Source organism: Scyliorhinus torazame, chromosome 31 (genome assembly GCF_047496885.1).
Source record: "Scyliorhinus torazame isolate Kashiwa2021f chromosome 31, sScyTor2.1, whole genome shotgun sequence".
Classification (NCBI taxonomy): Eukaryota; Metazoa; Chordata; class Chondrichthyes; order Carcharhiniformes; family Scyliorhinidae; genus Scyliorhinus; species Scyliorhinus torazame.
In genome coordinates this window covers 10,026,952-10,049,365 of record NC_092737.1, presented here as the reverse complement: position 1 = coordinate 10,049,365, position 22,414 = coordinate 10,026,952, and the positions used below count along the sequence as shown (strand labels likewise).

Below are 22,414 nucleotides of genomic sequence, written 5' to 3'. Positions count from 1 at the left end.
GTAGATTTAGAACTGAGATGAGGAGGAACTACTTCTCGCAGAGGGTGGCGAATTTGTGGAACTCGCTGCCCCATAGAGCGGTGGAGTGGGCGTCATTAAATGTTTCGAGAGGGAGATGGATATATTTCTGATTTTAAAATTGGGTTAAAGGGATATGGGCAACAGGTGGGGAGGTGGATTTGAGACCAGGAAGAGATCAGCTATGATCTGATTGAATGGTGGAGCAGACTCGAAGGGCTGAATTGCCGATTTCTGCTCCTAATTCCTACATTCCTTTTACACTCTATGCTCCTATTCTGTTCTTTTAACCTGTCTTGTCACCTTCAATGACTTATTCATGTATACACCCATTCAATTTAGAACATTTTTTCCAACAGGGATTTATTTAATTCTCTTGTGATTGGCTATTCCAATAATTGCTTGTGATGATGGAGCCTATTATGGGCGACATGGTAGCACAGTGGTTATCACTGTTGCTGCACAGCGCCAGGGACCCGCTTCGGTCACTGTCTGCGCGGAGTCTGCACGTTCTCCCGTGTCTGCGTGGATTTCCTCCGGGTGCTCCGGTTTCCTCCCAGAAGTCCCGAAAGACGTGCCTGTTAGGTGAATTGGACAATCTGAATTCTCCCTCTGTGTACCCGAACAGGCGCCGGAGTGTGGCAACGAGGGGCTTTTTACAGTAACTTCATTGCAGTGTTAATGTAAGCCTACTTGTGACAATAATAAAGATTATTATTATTAGACCTCTGTGTAACTAGTTACCTTCTTACCTCCCCTTGACATTGGGCCTGGATTTGTTAGGATCTCATGCACGTACTCGATTATTAATGCACCAAAGCGTCCAGCATTTTTTAGTCGCGGAAAGGTCATCTGTGAGTTGGGTGGGAATCGCATCAATATCTCGGCCTCCCCTGATTTGTATCACCTTGCTAACATTTGCACATTCATTGCTTTTCAACCCACCATGGAAAGTCTAGTAATTAACAGCAGAATGACCCCCTTTTCACAATGTTAATGATTGTCAACCAACCTCTCTGGCCCAGAAAGCGAACAATTACAAATGTGAAGTCTCATTCCTTCAGGTAGTGAATTTTTGTTCACTTTATTTTTTGAATGTCAAATATTTAATTATTTTTTATTTTCTGCATATTTCCTTTCCTCGTGTTTTTATTCTCTCTTTAATTCTCTAATGAAACAAAATGAAATTAAAAATTGCTTATTGTCACAAGTAGGCTTCAAATGAAGTTACTGTGAAAAGCCCCTCGTCACCACATTCCGGCGCCTGTTCATGGAGGCTGGGACAGGAATTAACCGCCTGCCTTGGTCTGTTTTCAAAGCCAGCGATTTAGCCCTGTGCTAAACCAGCCCCTAACATCTTTAATGGAGAAAATGGGGTCAACACAATTAACTTTGAGGCCAAGAATGAGCAAGTGGGCGAAGGGGGGCATCAAACTCTTTCTCAAAGAGGTGGGTTTGTTACAGGAGGCTAGAGAGAGATGCAGAAGGTTTTAGGGAGGGTTCGTTCGCGATGTGGAGGTTTTTCCAAATTCGTTCATGGGACGTGGGGTTCGCTGGCTGTGCCGGCATTTATTGCCCTTCCCTAATTGCCCTTGAGGGGGCAGTTACGAGTCAACCACATTGGCTGTGGGTCTGGAGTCACGTGTAGGCCAGACATGTGTGTGGTTGTGGGCGTGTGTGAGTGTGAATGAATGTGTGGGTGTGTATGTGAATGTGTGTGTTTGTTGTATAGGTGTGAGTGTGTGTGCGTGTGGTGTGAACAGACTTCTTGACTGTGAAAGGAACTCCAAAGAAGGCTTTCTGTTGTTGTTGGTCAGCCTGGGATGTTGGCTCAGGGCACAGAGTTAGAGACTTTTTTTGTTTAAAAAAAAAACAAACTTTGATGAAACATCCAGAAGCAGATGTTTCCTGTACTGTTTCTCGCCAGGGCCATTTGAGACAGAGCAAAGTGCTTAAAAATGCAAGGTCACAGTCCAGGGTTCAGATTACATGTCCCGAATATTCCAGGAAGTCACGGGTAACCTGGGAGTGACCCAGCTGAATTCCTCGGGCGGCACTGTGGCACAGTTGGCACTGCTGCCTCACAGGGTTCGATTCCAGCCTCGGGTGACTGTGCGGGGAATGCAGGTTCTCCCCGTGTCTGCGTGGGTTTCGTCCGGGTGCTCCAGTTTCCTCCCACAGTCCAAAGATGTGCAGATTAGGTGGATTGGCCATGATAAATTGCCCGTTAGTGTCCAAAGATGTGCAGGTTAGGAGGGGTTACGGTGATAGGGCAGGGTTGGGCCTACGTAGTGCGCTCTTTCAGAGGGTCGTTGCAGACTTGACAGGCGAATGGACTCTATGATCTCCCGCAGTCACAGGGGGCGCTAGAACGTGCCACCAGATAATGATCCGTGTCACGAGTGCCGCCGTGTCTGGAATAAACACGAGGGTTTCTTCCAGAACATAATAATCAAATCCGGAAACGCTAGATAAACTCAGCAGGTCTGGCAACATCCAAAGAGAAAGGGTTAACATTTTGGGTGTAGGATTCTTCTGTCCGCCACCAGTGACGCACCCAATGGGTCCCCCGGTTTTACTCCATTTGAATTTAGTTACGCAAGTGAGAAGTCTTCTGAAAACGATTCTTGGAGAGATTGTTGGGAGAGGATGGAGGAAGTCTCCATGTTGGGGAGATTATTGGAGAGGATGGAGGAAGTCTCCATTGGGGAGATTGTTGGAGAGGATGGAGGAAGTCTCCATGTTGGGGAGATTATTGGAGAGGATGGAGGAAGTCTCCATTGGGAAGATTGTTGGAGAGGATGGACGAAGTCTCCATTGTGGAGATTGTTGGAGAGGATGGACGAAGTCTCCATTGTGGAGATTGTTGGCAGAGGATGAAGTCTCCATTGGGGAGATTGTTGGAGAGGATGGAGCAAGTCTCCGTGTTGGCGAGATTGTTCGAGAGGATGGAGGAGGTCTCCATGTTGGAATGATTGTTGGAGAGGATGGAGGAAGTCTCCATTGGGGAGATTGTTGGAGAGGATGGAGGAAGTCTTCATTGGGGAGATTGTTGGAGAGGATGGAGGAAGTCTCCATGTTGGAGAGATTGTTGGGAGAGGATGGAGGAAATCTCCATTGGGGAGATTGTTGGAGAGGATGGAGGAAGTCTCCATGTTGGAGAGATTGTTGGCGAGGACGGAGGAAGTCTCCATGTTGGAGAGATTGTTGGAGAGGATGGAGGAAGTCTCCATTGGAGAGAGTGTTGTAGAGGATGGAGGAAGTCTCCATTGGGGAGATTGTTGGAGAGGATGGAGGAAGTCTCCATTGGAGAGATTGTTGCAGAGGATGGAGGAAGTCTCCATTGGAGAGATTGTTGGAGAGGATGGAGGAAGTCTCCATTGGGGAGATTGTTGGAGAGGACGGAGGAAGTCTCCATGTTGGAGAGATTGTTGGAGAGGATGGAGGAAGTCTCCATTGGAGAGATTGTTGGAGAGGATAGAGGAAGTCTCCATGTTGGAGAGATTGTTGGAGAGGATGGAGGAAGTCTCCATTGGAGAGATTGGTGGAGAGGACGGAGGAAGTCTCATTGGAGAGATTGTTGGAGAGGATGGAAGAAGTCTCCATTGGGGAGATTGTTGGAGAGGATGAAGTCTCCATTGGGGAGATTGTTGGAGAGGACGGAGGAAGTCTCCATTGGGGAGATTGTTGGAGAGGATGAAGTCTCCATTGGAGAGATTGTTGGAGAGGACGGAGGAAGTCTCCATTGGGGAGATTGTTGGAGAGGATGAAGTCTCCATTGGGGAGATTGTTGGAGAGGACGCAGGAAGTCTCCATGTAATAGAGGAAGTCTCCTTTGGAGAGATTGTTGGGAGAGGATGGAGGAAGTCTCCATTGGGGAGATTGTTGGAGAGGACGGAGGAAGTCTCCATTGGGGAGATTGTTGGAGAGAATGAAGTCTCCATTGGGGAGATTGTTGGAGAGGACGGAGGAAGTCTCCATTGGGGAGATTGTTGGAGAGGATGAAGTCTCCATTGGAGAGATTTTTGGAGAGGATAGAGGAAGTCTCCTTTGGAGTGATTGTTGGGAGAGGATGGAGGAAGTCTCCATTGGGGAGATTGTTGGAGAGGAAGGAGGACGTCTCCATGTTGGAGAGATTGTTGGAGAGGATGGAGGAAGTCTCATTGGAGAGATTGTTGGAGAGGATGGAAGAAGTCTCTATTGGAGAGATTGATGGAGAGGGTGGAGGAAGTCTCTATGTTGGAGAGATTGTAGGAGAGGATGGAGGAAGTCTCCATTGGGGAGATTGTTGGGAGTGGATGGAGGAAGTCTCCATTGGAGAGATTGTTGCAGAGGATGGTGGAACTCTCCATGTTGGAGAGATTGTTGGAGACGATGGAGGAAGTCTCCATTGGGGAGATTGTTGGGAGAGGATGGCGGAAGTCTCCATTGGGAGATTGTTGGAGAGGATGGCGGAAATCTCCATGTTGGAGAGGTTGTTGGAGAGGATGGAGGAAGTCTCCATGTTGGAGAGATTGTTGGAGAGGATGGAGGAAGTCTCCATTGGGGAAATTGTTGGAGAGGATGGAGGAAGTCTCCATTGGGGAGATTGTTGGAGAGGATGGAGGAAATCTCCATGTTGGAGAGATTGTTGGAGAGGATGGATGAAGTCTCCTTTGGAGAGATTGTTGGGAGAGGATGGAGGAAGTCTCCATTGGTGAGATTGTTGGAGAGGATGGAGGAAGTCTCCATGTTGGGGAAATTGTTGGAGAGGATGGAGGAAGTCTCCATTGGAGAGATTGTTGGAGAGGACGGAGGAAGTCTCCATGTTGGAGAGATTGTTGGAGAGGATGAAGGAAGTCTCCATTGGAGAGATTGTTGGAGAGGATAGAGGAAGTCTCCATGTTGGAGAGATTGTTGGAGAGGATGGAGGAAGTCTCCATTGGAGAGATTGTTGGAGACGACGGAGGAAGTCTCCATTGGGGAGATTGTTGGAGAGGATGAAGTCTCCATTGGGGAGATTGTTGGAGAGGACGCAGGAAGTCTCCATGTAATAGAGGAAGTCTCCTTTGGAGAGATTGTTGGGAGAGGATGGAGGAAGTCTCCATTGGGGACATTGTTGGAGAGGACGGAGGAAGTCTCCATTGGGGAGATTGTTGGAGAGAATGAAGTCTCCATTGGGGAGATTGTTGGAGAGGACGGAGGAAGTCTCCATTGGGGAGATTGTTGGAGAGGATGAAGTCTCCATTGGAGAGATTGTTGGAGAGGATAGAGGAAGTCTCCTTTGGAGAGATTGTTGGGAGAGGATGGAGGAAGTCTCCATTGGGGAGATTGTTGGAGAGGAAGGGGGACGTCTCCATGTTGGAGAGATTGTTGGAGAGGATGGAGGAAGTCTCATTGGAGAGATTGTTGGAGAGGATGGAGGAAGTCTCCATTGGAGAGATTGTTGGAGAGGGTGGAGGAAGTCTCTATGTTGGAGAGATTGTAGGAGAGGATGGAGGAAGTCTCCATTGGGGAGATTGTTGGGAGTGGATGGAGGAAGTCTCCATTGGAGAGATTGTTGCAGAGGATGGTGGAACTCTCCATGTTGGAGAGATTGTTGGAGAGGATGGAGGAAGTCTCCATGTTGGAGAGCTTGTTGGAGACGATGGAGGAAGTCTCCATTGGGGAGATTGTTGGGAGAGGATGGCGGAAGTCTCCATTGGGAGATTGTTGGAGAGGATGGCGGAAATCTCCATGTTGGAGAGGTTGTTGGAGAGGATGGAGGAAGTCTCCATGTTGGAGAGATTGTTGGAGAGGATGGAGGAAGTCTCCATTGGGGAAATTGTTGGAGAGGATGGAGGAAGTCTCCATTGGGGAGATTGTTGGAGAGGATGGAGGAAATCTCCATGTTGGAGAGATTGTTGGGAGAGGATGGAGGAACTCTCCATGTTGGAGAGGTTGTTGGAGAGGATGGAGGAAGTCTCCATGTTGGAGAAATTGTTGGAGAGGATGGAGGAAGTCTCCATTGGGGAGATTGTTGGAGAGGATGGAGGAAGTCTTCATTGGGGAGATTGTTGGAGAGGATGGAGGAAGTCTCCATGTTGGAGAGATTGTTGGGAGAGGATGGAGGAAATCTCCATTGGGGAGATTGTTGGAGAGGATGGAGGAAGTCTCCATGTTGGAGAGATTGTTGGCGAGGATGGAGGAAGTCTCCATGTTGGAGAGATTGTTGGAGAGGATGGAGGAAGTCTCCATTGGAGAGAGTGTTGTAGAGGATGGAGGAAGTCTCCATTGGGGAGATTGCTGGAGAGGATGGAGGAAGTCTCCATTGGAGAGATTGTTGGAGAGGATGGAGGAAGTCTCTATGTTGGAGAGATTGTTGGAGAGGATGAAGGAAGTCTCCATTGGAGAGATTGTTGGAGAGGATAGAGGAAGTGTCCATGTTGGAAAGATTGTTGGAGAGGATGGAGGAAGTCTCCATTGGGGAGATTGTTGGAGAGGACGGAGGAAGTCTCCATTGGGGAGATTGTTGGAGAGGACGGAGGAAGTCTCCATGTTGGAGAGATTGTTGGAGAGGATGGAGGAAGTCTCCTTTGGAGAGATTGTTGAGAGAGGATGGAGGAAGTCTCCATTGGTGAGATTGTTGGAGAGGATGGAGGACGTCTCCATGTTGGAGAGATTGTTGGAGATGATGGAGGAAGTCTCCACTGGAGAGATTGTTGGAGAGGATGGAGGAAGTCTCCATTGGAGAGATTGTTGGAGAGGATGGAGGAAGTCTCCATGTTGGAGAGATTGTTGGAGAGGATGGAGGAAGTCTCCTTTGGAGTGATTGTTGGAGAGGATGGATGAAGTCTCCATGTTGGAGAGATTGTTGGAGAGGATGGATTAAGTCTCCATTGGAGAGATTGTTGGAGAGGATGGAGGAAGCCTCCATTGGGGAGATTGTTGGAGAGGATGGAGGAAGTCTCCATTGGAGAGATTGTTGGAGAGGATGGAGGAAGTCTCCATTGGAGAGATTGTTGGAGAGGACGGAGGAAGTATCCCTGTTGGAGAGATTGTTGGAGAGGATGGAGGAAGTCTCCATTTTGGAGAGATTGTTGGAGAGGATGGAGGAAGTCTCCATGTTGGGGAGATTGTTGGAGAGGATGGAGGAAGTTTCCATGTTGGAGAGATTGTTGGGAGAGGATGGAGGAAGTCTCCATTGGAGAGATTGTTGGGAGAGGGCGGGGGAAGTCTCCCTGTTGTAGAGATTGTTGGAGAGGATGGAGGAAGTCTCCATTTTGGAGAGATTGGTGGAGAGGATGGAGGAAGTCTCCATGTCGGGGAGATTGTTGGGAGAGGATGGAGGAACTCTCCATGTTGGGGAGATTGTTGGAGAGGATGGAGGAAGTCTCCATGTTGGAGAGATTGTTGGGAGAGGATGGAGGAAGTCTCCATGTTGGAGTGCTTGTTGCGGAGGATGGAGGAAGTCCCCATGTTGGAGTGATTGTTGGAGAGGATGGAGGAAGTCTCCATTGGAGAGATTGCTGGAGAGGATGGAGGAAGTCTCAATTGGAGAGATTGTTGGAGAGGATGGAGGAAGTCTCCACATTGGAGAGACTGTTGGAGAGGATGGAGGAAGCCTCCATGTTGGGGAGATTGTTGGGAGAGGGTGGAGGAAGTCTCCATGTTGGGGAGATTGTTGGAGAGGATGGAGGAAGTCTCCATGTTGGAGAGGTTGTTGCAGAGGATAGAGGAAGTCTCCATGTCGGAGAGATTGTTGGAGAGGATGGAGGAAGTCTCCATTGGTGAGATTGTTGGAGAGGATGGAGGACGCCTCCATTGGAGAGATTGTTGGAGAGGATGGAGGAAGTCTCCATTGGAGAGATTGTTGGAGAGGATGGAGGAAGTCTCAATTGGAGAGATTGTTGGAGAGGATGGAGGAAGTCTCCACGTTGGAGAGATTGTTGGAGAGTATGGAGGAAGTCTCCATTGGAGAGATTGTTGGAGAGGATGGAGGAAGTCTCCATTGGGGAGATTGTTGGAGAGGATGGAGGAAGTCTCCACATTGGAGAGATTGTTGGAGAGGATGGAGGAAATCTCCATTGGGGAGATTGTTGGGAGAGGATGGAGGAAGTCTCCATTGGAGAGATTGTTGGAGAGGATGGAGGAAATCTCCATGTTGGAGAGATTGTTGGAGAGGATGGAGGAAGTCTCCATTGGGGAGATTGTTGGAGAGGATGGAGGAAGTCTCCATTGGGGAGATTGTTGGAGAGGACGGAGGAAGTCTCCATTGGGGACATTGTTGGAGAGGATGGAGGAAGTCTCCATGGTGAGATTGTTGGAGAGGATGGAGGAAGTCTCCATTGGGGAGATTGTTGGAGAGGATGGAGGAAGTCTCCATTGGGGAGATTGTTGGAGAGGATGGAGGAAGTCTCTATTGGGGAGATTGTTGGAGAGGATGGAGGAAGTCTCCATGGTGAGATTGTTGGAGAGGATGGAGGAAGTCTCCATTAGGGAGATTGTTGGAGAGAATGGATGAAGTCTCCATTTTGGAGAGATTGTTGGAGAGGATGGAGGAAGTCTCCATTGGGGAGATTGTTGGAGAGGATGGAGGAAATCTCCATTGGGGAGATTGTTGGAGAGGATGGAGGAAGTCTCTATGTTGGAGAGATTGTTGGAGAGGATGGAGGAAGTCTCTATGTTGGACAGATTGTTGGAGAGGATGGAGGAAGTCTCCATTGGAGAGATTGTTGGGAGAGGATGGAGGAAGTCTCCATTGGAGAGATTGTTGGAGAGGTTGGAGGAAGTCTCCATTGGAGAGATTTTTGGGAGAGGATGGAGGAAGTCACCATGTTGGAGAGATTGTTGGAGAGGATGGAGGAAGTCTCCATTGGGGAGATTGTTGGAGAGGATGGAGGAGGTCTCTATGTTGGAGAGATTGTTGGAGAGGATGGAGGAAGTCTCCATGTTGGAGAGATTGTTGGAGAGGATGGAGGAAGTCTCCATTGGGGAGATTGTTGGAGAGGATGGAGGAAGTCTCCATGTTGGAGTGATTGTTGGAGAGGATGGAGGAAGTCTCCATTGGGGAGATTGTTGGAGAGGATGGAGGAAGTCTCCATTGGAGAGATTGTTGGAGAGGATGGAGGAAGACTCCATTGGGGAGACTGTTGGAGAGGATGGAGGAAGTCTCCATTGGATTGTTGGGGAGGATGGAGGAAGTCTCCATTGGAGAGATTGTTGGAGAGGACGGAGGAAGTCTCCATGTTGGGGCGATTGTTGGGAGAGGATGGAGGAAGTCTCCAAAACAGAGGAAGCTTCACCTTGTTTGGGTGACCAATCAGGATTTAAAGTGAGGAATCACCCCAGGGGTACGGGTTTTCCCAGGATTGAGACATTATCGAGCCAGCTGTGAACATGCTGCTGTTGTAGATCACTGTAAATAAATCCCTTAATCTTCATGGAAGATTACTGTGAAAGTGTATCGTCACACATAGACGGCCATGTTCCGTGAGTGACTCACGACGTCCTGCGATGTGGCTCGAGAACATTTAAATATCTTCTGGACCACTGGGAGAAACACTTTGATAAATATGCCAGGGTCCAAACCTTTCAGGTTTCGGCGTGCTAGCGCTCACGTGGCGGAGTGTTGGGGGAGGGGGTGTTTGGGGTGCGTGAGTGTGTCTGTACCGGTGTTTACACGAGTGTGTGTGAGTTGGTGTTTTTGTGGGTTGTAGTGTGTGTGGTTGTGGGCGTGTGTGTGAGTGTGTGTTTGTGTGGGTGTATGTGCATTTGTGTCTGTGGGTGGGTGTGAGTGTGCATGTGTAGGTGTGAGTGTGTTTGTGTGGGTGGGGGTCTTAATTTGTAGGTGTCTGTGGGAGTGTATATGTGTGTGGATGTGTATGTGTGTGGGGGGGGGGGGTTGCGGATTGGGGTGTGAGTGTGTGTGGGTGTTTTTGGGGGGGTGTGTGTATATGTGTGTGTGGGGGTGGGTCAGGGGGGTGGGGAGGGGGGTTTGGAGATGTGTGTATGTGTTTGTGTGGGGGGTGTCTGTGTGGGGGTGTGACGGGGGTGTGGGGGGTGGCGGATTGTGTGGGTGGGTTTGTGACGGGGGGTGGCGGATGTTGTGGGAGGTTGTGTGGGTATATGTGTGTGTGTGTGGGGGGGGTAAGTGTGTGGGTGTGTGTGGGTATATGTGTGGGCCTGTGTGCGTGTGGGGGGGTATATGTGTGTGTGTGCGTGGGGGAGGTATATGTGTGTGTGGGGGGGTATATGTGTGGGTGTGTGTGGGTATATGTGTGGGTCTGTGTGTGTGTGGGGGGTATATGTGTGTGTGTGTCTGTATGGGAAGAGGTGCATGTGTGTGTGGGGGGGGTATATGTGTGGGTGTGTGTGGGTATATGTGTGGGTCTGTGTGTGTGTGGGGGGGGTATATGTGTGTGTGTGGGGGGTATATGTGTGTGTGTGTGGGGCTGTATATGTGTGGGTCTGTGTGTGGGGGGGGTGTATATGTGTGTGTGTGTGGGGGGGGTATATGTGTGGGTCTGTGTGTGTGTGTGTGGGGGGTATATGTGTATGGGTATATGTGTGTGTGTCTGTCTGTGTGTGTGTGTGGGGGGGGGTATATGTGTGTGTGTGGGGGGGTATATGTGTGTGTGGGGGGGTAGATGTGTGTGTGTGGGGGGGGTATATGTGTGGGGTTGTGTGTGTGTGTGGGGGGGTATATGTGTGTGTGTGTGTATATGTATGGGTCTGTGTGTGTGGGGGGGGTGTATATGAGTGTGTGTGTGGGGGGGTATATGCGTGGGTCTGTGTGTGGGGGGGGTATATGTGTGTGTGTGTGTCTGTGTGTGTGTGGGGGGGGTATATGTGTGGGTTTGTGTGTGTGTGTGTGGGGGGGTATATGTGTGTGTGTGTGGGGGGGTATATGTGTGGGTCTGTGTGTGTGTGTGGGGGCGGTATACGTGTATGGGTATATGTGTGTGTGTCTGTCTGTGCGTGTGTGTGTGTGTGGGGGGGTATATGTGTGTGTGTGGGGGGGGTATATGTGTGGGTCTGTGTGGGTGTGGGGGGGTATATGTGTGTGTGTGTCTGTGTGGGGGAGGTATATGTGTGTGTGTGGGGGGTATATGTGTGGGTGTGTGTGGGTATATGTGTGGGTGTGTGTGTGTGGGGGGGGTATATGTGTGTGTGGGGGGGTTATATTTGTGTGTGTGTGGGGTATATGTGTGTGTGTGTGGGGGTATATGTGTGTGTGTGTGGGGGGGTATATGTGTGGGTGTGTGTGTGTGTGGGGGGGGTTATATGTGTGTGTGTGTGGGGGGTATATGTGCGTGTGTGGGGGGTATATGTGTGTGTGTGGGGGGGTATATGTGTGGGTCTGTGTGTGTGTGTGGAGGGGGTATATGTGTATGGGTATATGTGTGTGTCTGTCTGTGTGTGTGTGTGTGGGGGGGGTGTATGTGTGGGTCTGTGTGTGTGTGTGTGGGGGGGGTATATGTGTGGGTCTGTGTGTGTGTGTGGGGGGGGGTATATGTGCATGGGTATATGTGTGTGTGTGTGTCTGTCTGTATGTGTGTGGGGGGTATATGTGTGTGTGTGGGGGGGGTATATGTGTGGGTGTGTGTGTGGGGGGGGGTGTATGTGTGTGTGTGTGGGGGGGGGGTATATGTGTTTGTGTGGGGGGTATATGTGTGGGTCTGTGTGTGTGTGTGTGGGGGGGGGGGTATATGTGTATGGGTATATGTGTGTGTGTGTGTGTGGGGGGGGTATATGTGTATGGGTATATGTGTGTGTGTGTGGGGGGGGGGGGGGGGGGTATGTGTGTGTGTGTGTGTTTGGGTTCTAATGCCTGCATGAGGGTGAACACTTGATGTTGTGTTTTTTAAACATTCAGCTCCGGGTTCGGGGTTAACACATTTGCTTTTTCTTTGACTGGAGGAACCTGGTTTGATTGTTCTTCAAATACATTCTGGTCTGGCACATCCTCCTGAAAGGGAACTCCAGCCTCTGTTGTGACCAAGTGATGTAGAAAGGAACCGATTCAGCCTTCGCCTGTTCTGAACATGTTCCCGTCCCTAATGAGGAGGCTGTACTTTTAAACCCGCACGAACCTCAGGATAATGGGAATGTGATCCGATTAATGTCACACTGTGTCCTCGGCCAGCGAGGCTGAAAATGGCCCTGATCAGATCTCGGCCAGCTCCATCCAGTACACTCGAAACATCCTCACCCATCGGCCCAACATCGCCCCAACATCCCGCCCAGCAGCTCCTTCAATGTTAGACTTGTTCTCTCGGTCAAAACTCAATGGACCTTTCTTTGCGAGAGAGGATTCCGGAGCAAGGAGCTTGTGTTTGTTACTTACCACCCAACCGGGCCAGTTACTAAGTCACGTTTTAACAGTTTGCAAAGATTATTACAGCTTGGATTGCTAACACACACCTAAATTGTAACTCATCACCTAAACATTGCGCAATAGTCCGGCAGAGAATGTACAAACTCCCGTTTCGGGACAGAAGGAAGGAAGGGGAGAGGGGAGTGAGGAGGTAGGGAGAGAGAGAGTTCTTCGACAATGCTCCTTCCCAGATGGTGCTGCAGGTAAGAATCCTGTTGGAATTTCTCGGGATCATTCGATACAAATTGGGAGGACTGCTTGCATTTCTAATCAGAGGTTCATATCGTGCAATCAGTGGAAGGAGGCTAGGCGGGCCGCTTTGATAGAATTATCCACTCCCCCCCACCCCCCCCCCCCCCCCCCCCCCCCAGCCCCCTCTCTTCCCCCATAGACCTTCATTGAGTCCTCTTCGAGTATTTATCCAAATCCCTTCTGAAAGTTCCTGGTGAATCTCTTCCCCACCCCCCCACCACTTACAGGTAACACCTTCCAGATCGCTGTGTTTTTAAAAAATTCCCTTCGTCTCCACCCCCCCCCCCCCCCCCACCACCTCTGGTTCTTTTCAATCTGTGTCCCTTCCGATTACCGATTCCCTTGCCCCAGAGAACACTTTCTCCTTATTTACCCCGTCAAAACACCTCATGATTCTGAACGCCTCAATTAAATCTCCCCTTAACCTTCTCAGCTCCAAGGAGAACAATATCTCTCTGCGTTAACCAAAGTCCCTCATCGCTGGTGTCACTCCAGTAAATCTCCATCCGCACCTCCTCGAAGGCCCTGACAACCTCCCTAAAGTGTGGAGTCCAGAACCGGGCGCAGTATCGTAGCCGTGGCCTAACCCGTGTTTAATAAAGGTTTAACTTAGCACTCGTGCTTTTCGTAGCCGTGTTGTAGTGTAGGAAACACAGCAGCCAATTTAGGCACAGCAAGCTCCCACAATCAGCGCGATGATGAGCACGCAATCTGTTCCAGCAATGTTGACTGAGGAATAAATATTGGTCAGGAGCCCAGGGTAGTGGTTGTGGGGTCCTGCTGGGGGGCCTCGCTTTGACATCTGGTCCACAAGATGGTAGTTCTGACAGAGCAACACTACTGTGCACTTATTTTAAAATTCTTCACGGGATGTGGGCATCGCTGGCGGGCCCAACATTTATTGCCCATCCCTAATTGCCCCTTGAGAAAGCACCTTCTTGAGCCGCTGCAGTCTATGTGGTGTAGGTACACCCACTGTGCTGTCAGGGAGGGAGTTCCAGGATGTTGACCCAGCTGAGGGCCTCCATCGCTGAGGATGGGGATATTTGTGGAGCCTCCTCCTCCAGTGAGTTGTTTAATCGTCCACCACCATTCACGGCTGGATGTGGCAGGTCTGCAGAGCTTAGATCTGATGCGTTCATTGTGGAATTGCTTAGCTCTGTCTATCACTTGCTGCTTATGCTGTTTGGCTCACAAGTAGTCCTGTGTTGTAGCTTCGCCAGATTGACACCTCATTTGTTCGGCCTGCTTGGTGTTGCTCCTGGCACGCTCTCCTGCACACTTCATTGTACCAGGGTTGATTTCCTGGCTTGCCAGTAATGGTAAAGTGGGGGATATGTCAGGACATGAGCCCCATAGCTTTCTAACTCAGTAGGTGACACCTAAATGCAGCCAGATAAAAACTGTGTGACACGACACGGTGAAAGGGAAGAAAACAGACCGACCAGTCAGCATGAGTGCTGGTCAGAAGGTAGAGTTAAGGTTTTGATATGATTTGATTTATTGTCACATGTACCGAAGTACAGTGAAGAGTATTTTTCTGCGGCAGAGGAACGTACACAGTACGTACATAGTAGACAAAAGAATAATCAACAGGGAACATTGACAAATGGGACATCGACAAACAGTGATTGGTTACAGTGCCGAACAAGGGGCCAAACAAATCAGATACATGAGCAAGAGCAGCATAGGGCGTCGTGAATAGTGTTCTTACAGGGAACAGATCAGTCCGAGGGGGAGTCGTTGAGGAGTCTGGTAGATGTGGGGAAGAAGCTGTTCCTATGCCTGGATGTGCGAGTCTTAAGACTTCTGTACCTTCTGCCTGATGGAAGGGTCTGGAAGAAGGCAATGCCTGGGTGGGAGGGGTCTCTGATAATGCTCTCTGCCTTCCTGAGGCAACGAGAGGTGTGTACAGAATCAATGTGGGGGTGGCAAGCTTGTGTGATGTGTTGGGCTGAGTTCACCACACTCTGCAGTTTCTTGCGATCTTGGACCGAGCAGTTGCCATACCAGGCTGTGATGCAGCCGGATAGGATGCTCTCTATCGCACATCTGTAGAAGATTGTGAGCGTCGATGCAGACATGCCAAATTTCTTTAGCGTCCGGACGAAGTCGAGACGTTGTTGGGCTTTCTTGACTGTTGCATCAATGTGAGTTGGGGACGATATCCTTTTGTCGGAACGTTGCTGAGTATTCCTTATTTGAGTTGCTGACCTGAGCGAAACCCTCAATGCCATACCGAGGGAGTGTTGCATTGTCAGAGATACTTTACTCTGGCTGGGTGGTGTTAATACTGAGTTCCTGTTTGGCTCTTCAAGTGGATGAGAATGTTCCGGGTCCACAGTGGGCGAATAGAAGATACTTTACCCAGTACCCTGCTGAACATTTCCCCCTCATCAACATCACCAATCAAGAATCACACCTTACTGCTCCTGGTGGGAGCTTGCTGTGCACATAATTAAAAAAAAAAAAATTTACAGGATGTGGCCTGCGCTGGTTGGCACCTTTAACATAGTCAAACCTACCCAGGCACTTCATACAATCATAGAATCCCTACAGTACAGAAGGAGGCCATTTGGCCCATTGAGTTTGTACTGACCCTCTGAAAGAGAGGCCTATCCAGGCCCACTCGCCCTTCCTATCCCCATATCCCCATCTAACCATTGGACACTAAGGTGCAATTTATCACAGCCTGTCCACCTAACCTGCACTTCTTCAGGCTATGGGAGGAAACCGGAGCACCCGGAGGAAACCCACGCAGACACGGGGAGACTCCGCACAGCTAGTCACCCGAGGCCGGAACTGTACCCGAGTCCCTGTCGCTGTTAGGCTGCAGTGCTAACCACTGTGCCAAGGAGCATGGAAGCATGGTCAAACAAAATCTGACACTGAGGCACATTGGGAGGTAGTATGAAAGGTGAAAGAGGGATGTTTTCAGGAGCATGTTACAGGAGGGGGCAGAGGTGGGACAGGTTTAGGGAGGGAATTCCAGAGCTTAGGACCCAGGCAGCTGAAGTCACGGCCGCCAATGGGGGAGCGATTAAAACAAGGGACCTGTCACAGGCAGTGCAAGAGGGATCTTGGAGAGTTGTAGGAAGAGAGGTGGCGGGGAAATAGAAAACCGGGATGTGCAAGAAGTCAGGTTTAAGCGCATTTGAGGTAAAGTCAATGGTGACGACGTAAGGAAACATGGGAGTAAATTTACACAAAGCGGGTTGCCACCGATCTCTCACCTCTGTTCTTTCCTTGTCCCTGTCTAGGTCTGAGAATTCACAACTGGTGGGAAATGCTGACCACAAGCAGGGGAGTCTAGAAGATGAATGAAAATGCTCCAAGCCCGATGGTTGACAATGGTTCAAGCGAGGAGCTCCCTCAGAACGCCTCAAACTCCTGTAACAAGGATGAATCATACAAGTATGTCTTCCTGCCTGTCTGCTACACCTACACTTGCATCCTCAGCCTGGTGCTGAATTCCATCATCCTTTGCAGCATTCTCAAACGACGGAAGGAGTGGAACTGCTCCCTCATCTACATGTTTAACTTGGCGCTGACTGACTTCATGTATGGCCTGTCACTGCCGGTCCTCATTGCCAGCTACATCATGCATGACGTCTGGGTCTTTGGAGACTTTACCTGCCGCCTTGTCCGCTTCCTCTTCTATTTCAACCTCTATTGCAGCATCTTCTTCCTGACCTGCATCAGCTTCCACCGCTACCTGGGCATCTGCCACCCCATGAAGACCATCACCATGGAGACCAAGAAGACGGCCAGGGTGGTCTGCGTGCTGGTGTGGCTGGTGGTCCTGGCTCTCACCTGCCCCATCTTCCATTTCGCCAAGACCGCCCCCTTCAACAACGCCACCAACTGCTGGGACGACGCCCTCGACACCGAGTACCCGCATTACGTGCCCTACGGGATCATCCTGCACTCGGTCGGGTTCTTCCTGCCCTTCTCCATCATCGCCTGGTGTTACTCCCGCGTAATCAAGACCATCTTCAAGACCATCAACAACCAGGAGTTCAAGTCTGCCGTCCCAGGCTTGGAGAAGAGGCGCAAGTCCATCAAAACCATTGTGACCATCACCCTCCTCTTTGCTCTCTGCTTCTTCCCATTCCACGTGACCAAGACCATCTTCCTGATCAACAAGGCCGTCCCTGACGTGGCCTGCACCACCAAGCGGGTTGTGACCATCTGCTATAAGGTCACCAGGCCCTTGGCCAGCTTCAACGCCTGGCTCAATGCCCTCCTCTACTTTCTCACCAAGGACAAGTGGCCGCAGAACTGCCTGAAGGCCAAGAAGGAGACTGAGGATTCCAAATCCTCGTGGAACATTTTCAGACCGTTCAACCACCTGACGTCGCCTTCCTGAACCCAAGGCAGCCAGCTGGCGCGCGGCGGAGCGGGGCACCTGGAAGGGTGACCGGACTGGCACTAGACCAGCGCGAGGCCCCAGGTGGCGAGATCCGCTGTTCAGAGGGCGGAGCTTAAGTGCAGAGATACCTTGGGCGTCGCGTCGGCCCTAGATGTTTGAGGGCCCAAGTTCTGCTCACATTCACCCACCCCGCATCCATTTTATTTTTGTCGACTGCTTCTTCTGATGTGACCCGTGTCAAAAAAACTTTTGTTAAATACGCGCGAAAATTGACCTCGTAGAATTGACCGTCATCCCACATCCGGCTGCAGTTTGTAATAAGACATTGAAGGGTGGCCGTGGGGGCCTCATTGTAACTGGGTCTGACAGGGAGCCCGGCGTAGGGCAGGGCGGGTGAATTGAAGCTCCCCTTTGAGTCGGGGCACAGCTACAGACGTGGCTCGTGACCTCTGACCCCAGTCCTCTGCTGTGGCCTATCCCAGTGATGACCCTGCAGAGTCATGGCTTTTAAAGGATAAGTTGCACTTCTAGTGGCAACTTTCCCAAAACTCGGGCCGCCCACAAAGCGCTTTCCAAACGTTGGAGGACTTTTGGAAGCATAGCTGCTGCTGTGACGTGGGAAGCGTGGCGGCCATTTGCGCACAGCAAGCTCCCGCCAGCAAATGGACTGCTTGTTTTCGTGTCTGTGTGCGCGATTTTGATTTGAGGAATAAATATCGGCCGGGACACTGTGGGGGGGGTGGGGGCGGAACGAGGGGGTGCGACAGTCCCTGCTCTCCTTCACAAAATAGGGGTTGTGAAGGCTCTCACGTCCGCTCGAGAGGGCAGATGGGGGATCTCTCTCACCCGAGAGATGGCAATGCTGATACTGCGGCACCCCCTCAGTACCGCACTGCGAATGCCAGTCTAGACTTTACCTCAGAGTCGCTATCACCTTTGTGTCTCGGAGGTGGGCGAGAGACCCAATTAGCCACGCTGACACGGTTAATAGCGTTGATTTTGTTTTATTGGCTGTTTATGAGGTCTTCACCTGTCAATCAGCCCCTCTATCTGTTTGATGCTGTAGTCGTTCTAACCCGAATGTTGTATAAAAAAGATTGGAACTGTTGATGGTTGTCGCAAATCATTTTGCTGTCTGCTGTTGCATCTTATTTTCTTTATTCACCTCCTGCTGTAGGTGCGTCCACCTTTTGTCCGTTGGCCATGCCCGAGGTGAGCGTTGGGCAGGCTGTCCGACTGTGGGGGCATCGTGGCTGAACTCCAATCCCGAGGTGCTAGCAATCAGGGAACACGTCACTTTCTCTGCCCCAGGGCCTATTGCAAAGCCTTCCTCCTGTTACCTTGGCTAAGGCAGCGGAGAGCTGGGATCGAAGGATGGGTTGCCATCCCTCCAGGCAATGGCTCGGAGTCTCCAGGAAATGCAGTTTAATGTCCATCGATGCTGCTGGGAGCGATCCAGGCGGAAAATGGCATTGAAATCGAAACGGATTTTTGTATTTTAATTGGCCGATGGGAAGGCAGGTTGGAGGTGTAAATAAATAAATAAATAATCTTTATTGTCACAAGTGGTTTACATTAACACTGCAATGAAGTTACAGTGAAAAGCCCCTCGTCGCCACATTCCGGCGCCTGTTCGGGTACACGGAAGGAGAATTCAGAATGTCCAATTCACCTGACAAAAACGTCTTTGGACTGTGGGAGGAAACCGGAGCGCCCGGAGGAAACCCACGCAGACCCGGGGAGAACGTGCAGACTCCGCACAGACAGTGACCCAAGCCGGGAATCGAACCGGGGACCCCAGAGCTGTGAAGCAACAGGCTGTATGGGCAAGTCATCAAATCTCTAGGAATATGGTGGGCCAACCAGAGCTGGCGGCCCGAGGCTGAACCTGTGACCTAGCAACTGTGTGTGCCTCAGTGGCTGAAGCACTGAAGGAAATTATCTGAACGTGCCTAACACCAAAAGAAAGGCCTGTCGATCTCAGGCATTGGCCAGAAAGGTCTTTATGTGGAAGGTTGGGGGAGGGGGTCAGCTATAAGATGTCAATCAATGCCCAGCGCCTGCTTCCTTCACAATAGCGACTGTGGGATCTTGTACACCCCCCCCTTGAGGGTGCAGGTGGAACCTTGGTTTGATGTCCTATCAGACAAACAGCACCTCTGACAGTGTAGCTCTCCCACACTGCTGCGTCGAGGGGCTTCAACCCGAGGGTCTCTGGAGTGGGACTTGCTGATGCAGAGGGGGAGAGGAGCACCCACTGAGCCGCAGCTGGAACTGTGCGGTGGGTGGGGTGAACGGTAACGGGGTAACAGGAGGCATTATCCTAGCATCTTGGGAAGAGCTGCCTAGGGTGGGGGGAGGCATAGAAAGTGGGATAAAAAAACTTGGATTTCCTTTTTGGCGGGCGGAGAAACGAGACGCTGAAGACTCTTCTGTGTGCTGTGCTGTAGATCTCTATGACTCTACCTCCTTCTGAGGAACCATTTGACACTGGCTTGTAAACCGGATCAAGGGAGTCCTTAATTGACACTGTAGAGGTGCTTTACCTTGCATTTAATCTGTAGCTATACTAGAGGCAAAACGTGGCAACATTGCACACAGTGGATAACACAGAAAGAGGTCATTCAGCCCTCGGGTTGCCTACTCTTCAGGATTGACCTAGAGTGTCCAGGAATTGAAGTTAAACCTCGAGTCACTTCTCTGTGAAACCCTGGAGGCTAAATCATCGGGTGGTTAAAAAATGTGTTTTTGTCGTCATTTCCTTCGACCATTTCTCTTTATCAGTCATCAATTGTTTGAAATGGGTTAAAAAAAAAAAGGACCGTTTGTCCGACATGCACGCTTCATCCATGTTGAGTAAGGAGTCTTTGTTGCTCTCAAATTGGCGTTGGGGGGGGGGGGGGGCTGCTGTGCATCACGAGGATGATGCGTTGACCGACTAATGTCAGAATCTTGCGGGGAAAGCCATGGGCAGCACGGTAGCAAGCACTGTTGCTTCACAGCGCCAGGGTCCCGGGTTCGATTCCCAGCTTGGGTGACTGTCTGTGCGGAGTCTGCACGTTCTCCCCGTGTCTGCGCGGGTTTCCTCCGGGTGCTCCGGTTTCCTCCCACAAGTCCCGAAAGACGTGCTTGTTGGGTGAATTGGACTTTCCGAATTCTCCCGCCGTGTACCCGAACAGGCGCCAGTGTGGCGACGAGGGGATTTTCACAGTAACTTCATTGCAGTGTTAATGTAAGCCTACTTGTGACAATAAAGATTATTATTATTATGAAACCTCCAGGAATACACCTCATTATGGTTGGCAACCCCTATTCAGTCCATCTGATCCACCAGCATGTCCGTGCCCTGTGAGTCTCCTCAGAACCCCCCTCTTCACCTCGCCCTATCCCCGTTAACATGCCCTTCTCTTCCACTCTCCCTCTCGTTTCTCCAGCTTCTCCCTCAAATGTCTTGGCGTTGTTTGCCTCAGTCGCTCCCTGGGGTAGAGAGTGATGACTCCTAAGCAGCAAGTAGGTGCGATGTGGAGGCAGATTCAATAAGATTGTCGACAGGGTAAAAAACTTGAGGAGGAATGAATTTTGTGGCTGTGGGGAGGGAGACGGAAGGGGGAAGAGTGGGACCAATCGGATGAGCCATTTATGGACTGAATGGCCACAATCTATGCTGTGTGGCTCGATAATAGGCCTACACCCCACGTCAGCCTCCTCCTTTTCTCAGCGACACTGTAAACATGGTCCAAAGCAAACAATGTTATTGAAGTGTCATTAACCTTAAAGACATTCCATTACACATTCACATCAACCAAAGAACAAGGATTTTCTTGATCAACTGTGTCTCTGAGTTGGATAGGGTCCAAAGGTCAAAGGACAACACGTTGCTATGGAGACTCAACTAAAGGGAGAAATAAGCATCAGTCATGAAAGCGTCTGTTATTAATTTTTCAGACAATCTCTCCACGAAGGAGGTCGGCAGCTTCAAGCACAGATCCCCAAGTGTTAGACTAAAGATTGTGCAATAAAATGATTTAATATTCATATATCAGCTGTTCCTTCACTGTCGCTGGGTCAAAATTCTGGAGCTCCCTCCCTAACAGCAGCTGCTCAAGAAGGCATCTTCTTTTAAAAAGTGATTGTGTTGACTGTAGTGTGACCGTAGGCTGCTTTCTCCTTTGAGAAGGAGAGCTGTCTGGTGGTGATTTAACTTGAGGATCATCGCACCTAAGGCAAGGGCCAAGGTTGAGAAGGCGGGCCCTTCATGACTGTTACATAAGCTCAGATGTGAGACAAGATTATTTAACCCACCCCTTTTTTGACATTGTAGAATTCTTACAGTGCAGAAGAAGGCCATTCGGCCCACTGATTCTGCACCGACCCTCGGAAAGCGCACCCTACCTTGGCCCACTCTTCCCGCCCTATCCCCGTAACCCCACCTAACCTGGACACTAAGGGGCAATTTTAGCACGGCCAATCCATCTAGCCCGCACATCTTTGGACTGAGGGAGGAAACCGGAGCACCCGGAGGAAACTCACGCACACACGGGGAGAACGTGCAAACTCCACACAGTCACCCAAGGCCGGAATGGAACCCGGATCCCCTGGCGCTGTGAGACAGCCGTGCTAACCACTGCCGTCCCAACAAGCTGTAGTTTGATAACTTCAATATTTTTGCCTCCATTATCTGCCTTGTCAGAATATCACATTTATTGATTTGTTTCTTGACAATCAGCTTCAAAATTTGGGCCGGGATTCTCCGAACCTGCACGGAACCTGCTAACCACTGTGTCACCATGTCGAAATAAATAAAACATAGAAAATAGGAGCAGGGGGAGGCCATTCGGCCCTTCGAGCCTGCTCCACCATTCATTATGATCATGGCTGATCATCCAACTCAATAGCCTAATCCTGCTTTCCTCCCCATATCCTTTGATCCCATTCTCCCCAAGTGCTATATCGAACAGCTTCTTGAAAACATGCAATGTTTTGGCCTCAACTACTTCCTGTGGGAACGAATTCCACAGGCCGACCCCTCTCTGGGTGAAGAAATGTCTCCTCATCTCTGTCCTCAATGGTCTCCCCCGTATCCTCAGACTGTGACCCCTGGTTCTGGACACTCCCCACCATCGGGAACATCCTTCCTGCATCGACCCTGTCCAGTCCTGTTAGAATTTTATAGGTTTCTATGAGATTCCCCCTCATTCTTCTGAACTCCAGTGAATACAATCCTGACCGACTCAGTCTCTCCTCGAACATCAGTCCCGCCATCCCAGGAATCAGTCTGGTAAACCTTCAATAAAAACAGCAAACAAGGGTTTAATTACTCTAATTATACTGTATTGCATTTGCTACCATTTATTTGTTTGTTTACTGTTCAATAAAACTGTCTACAGCCAAGTCAGAGTTTGATAAGAGTGTTTATTCTGAAGTCGAGGATACTA

At 50.2% G+C, this 22,414-nt stretch overlaps 1 protein-coding gene across 1 annotated transcript; it reads left to right on the top strand.

The window, feature by feature from the left end:
* Positions 1 to 12,487: 12,487 nt before the first annotated feature.
* On the top strand, positions 12,488 to 18,530 carry LOC140404664 (P2Y purinoceptor 3-like). The gene is made up of 2 exons (XM_072493301.1): positions 12,488 to 12,558; positions 15,868 to 18,530. The coding sequence occupies exon 2, from the start codon at positions 15,924 to 15,926 to the stop codon at positions 16,974 to 16,976; it is 1,053 nt and encodes a 350-aa protein (XP_072349402.1). The 5' UTR covers positions 12,488 to 12,558; positions 15,868 to 15,923; the 3' UTR covers positions 16,977 to 18,530.
* Positions 18,531 to 22,414: the final 3,884 nt, after the last annotated feature.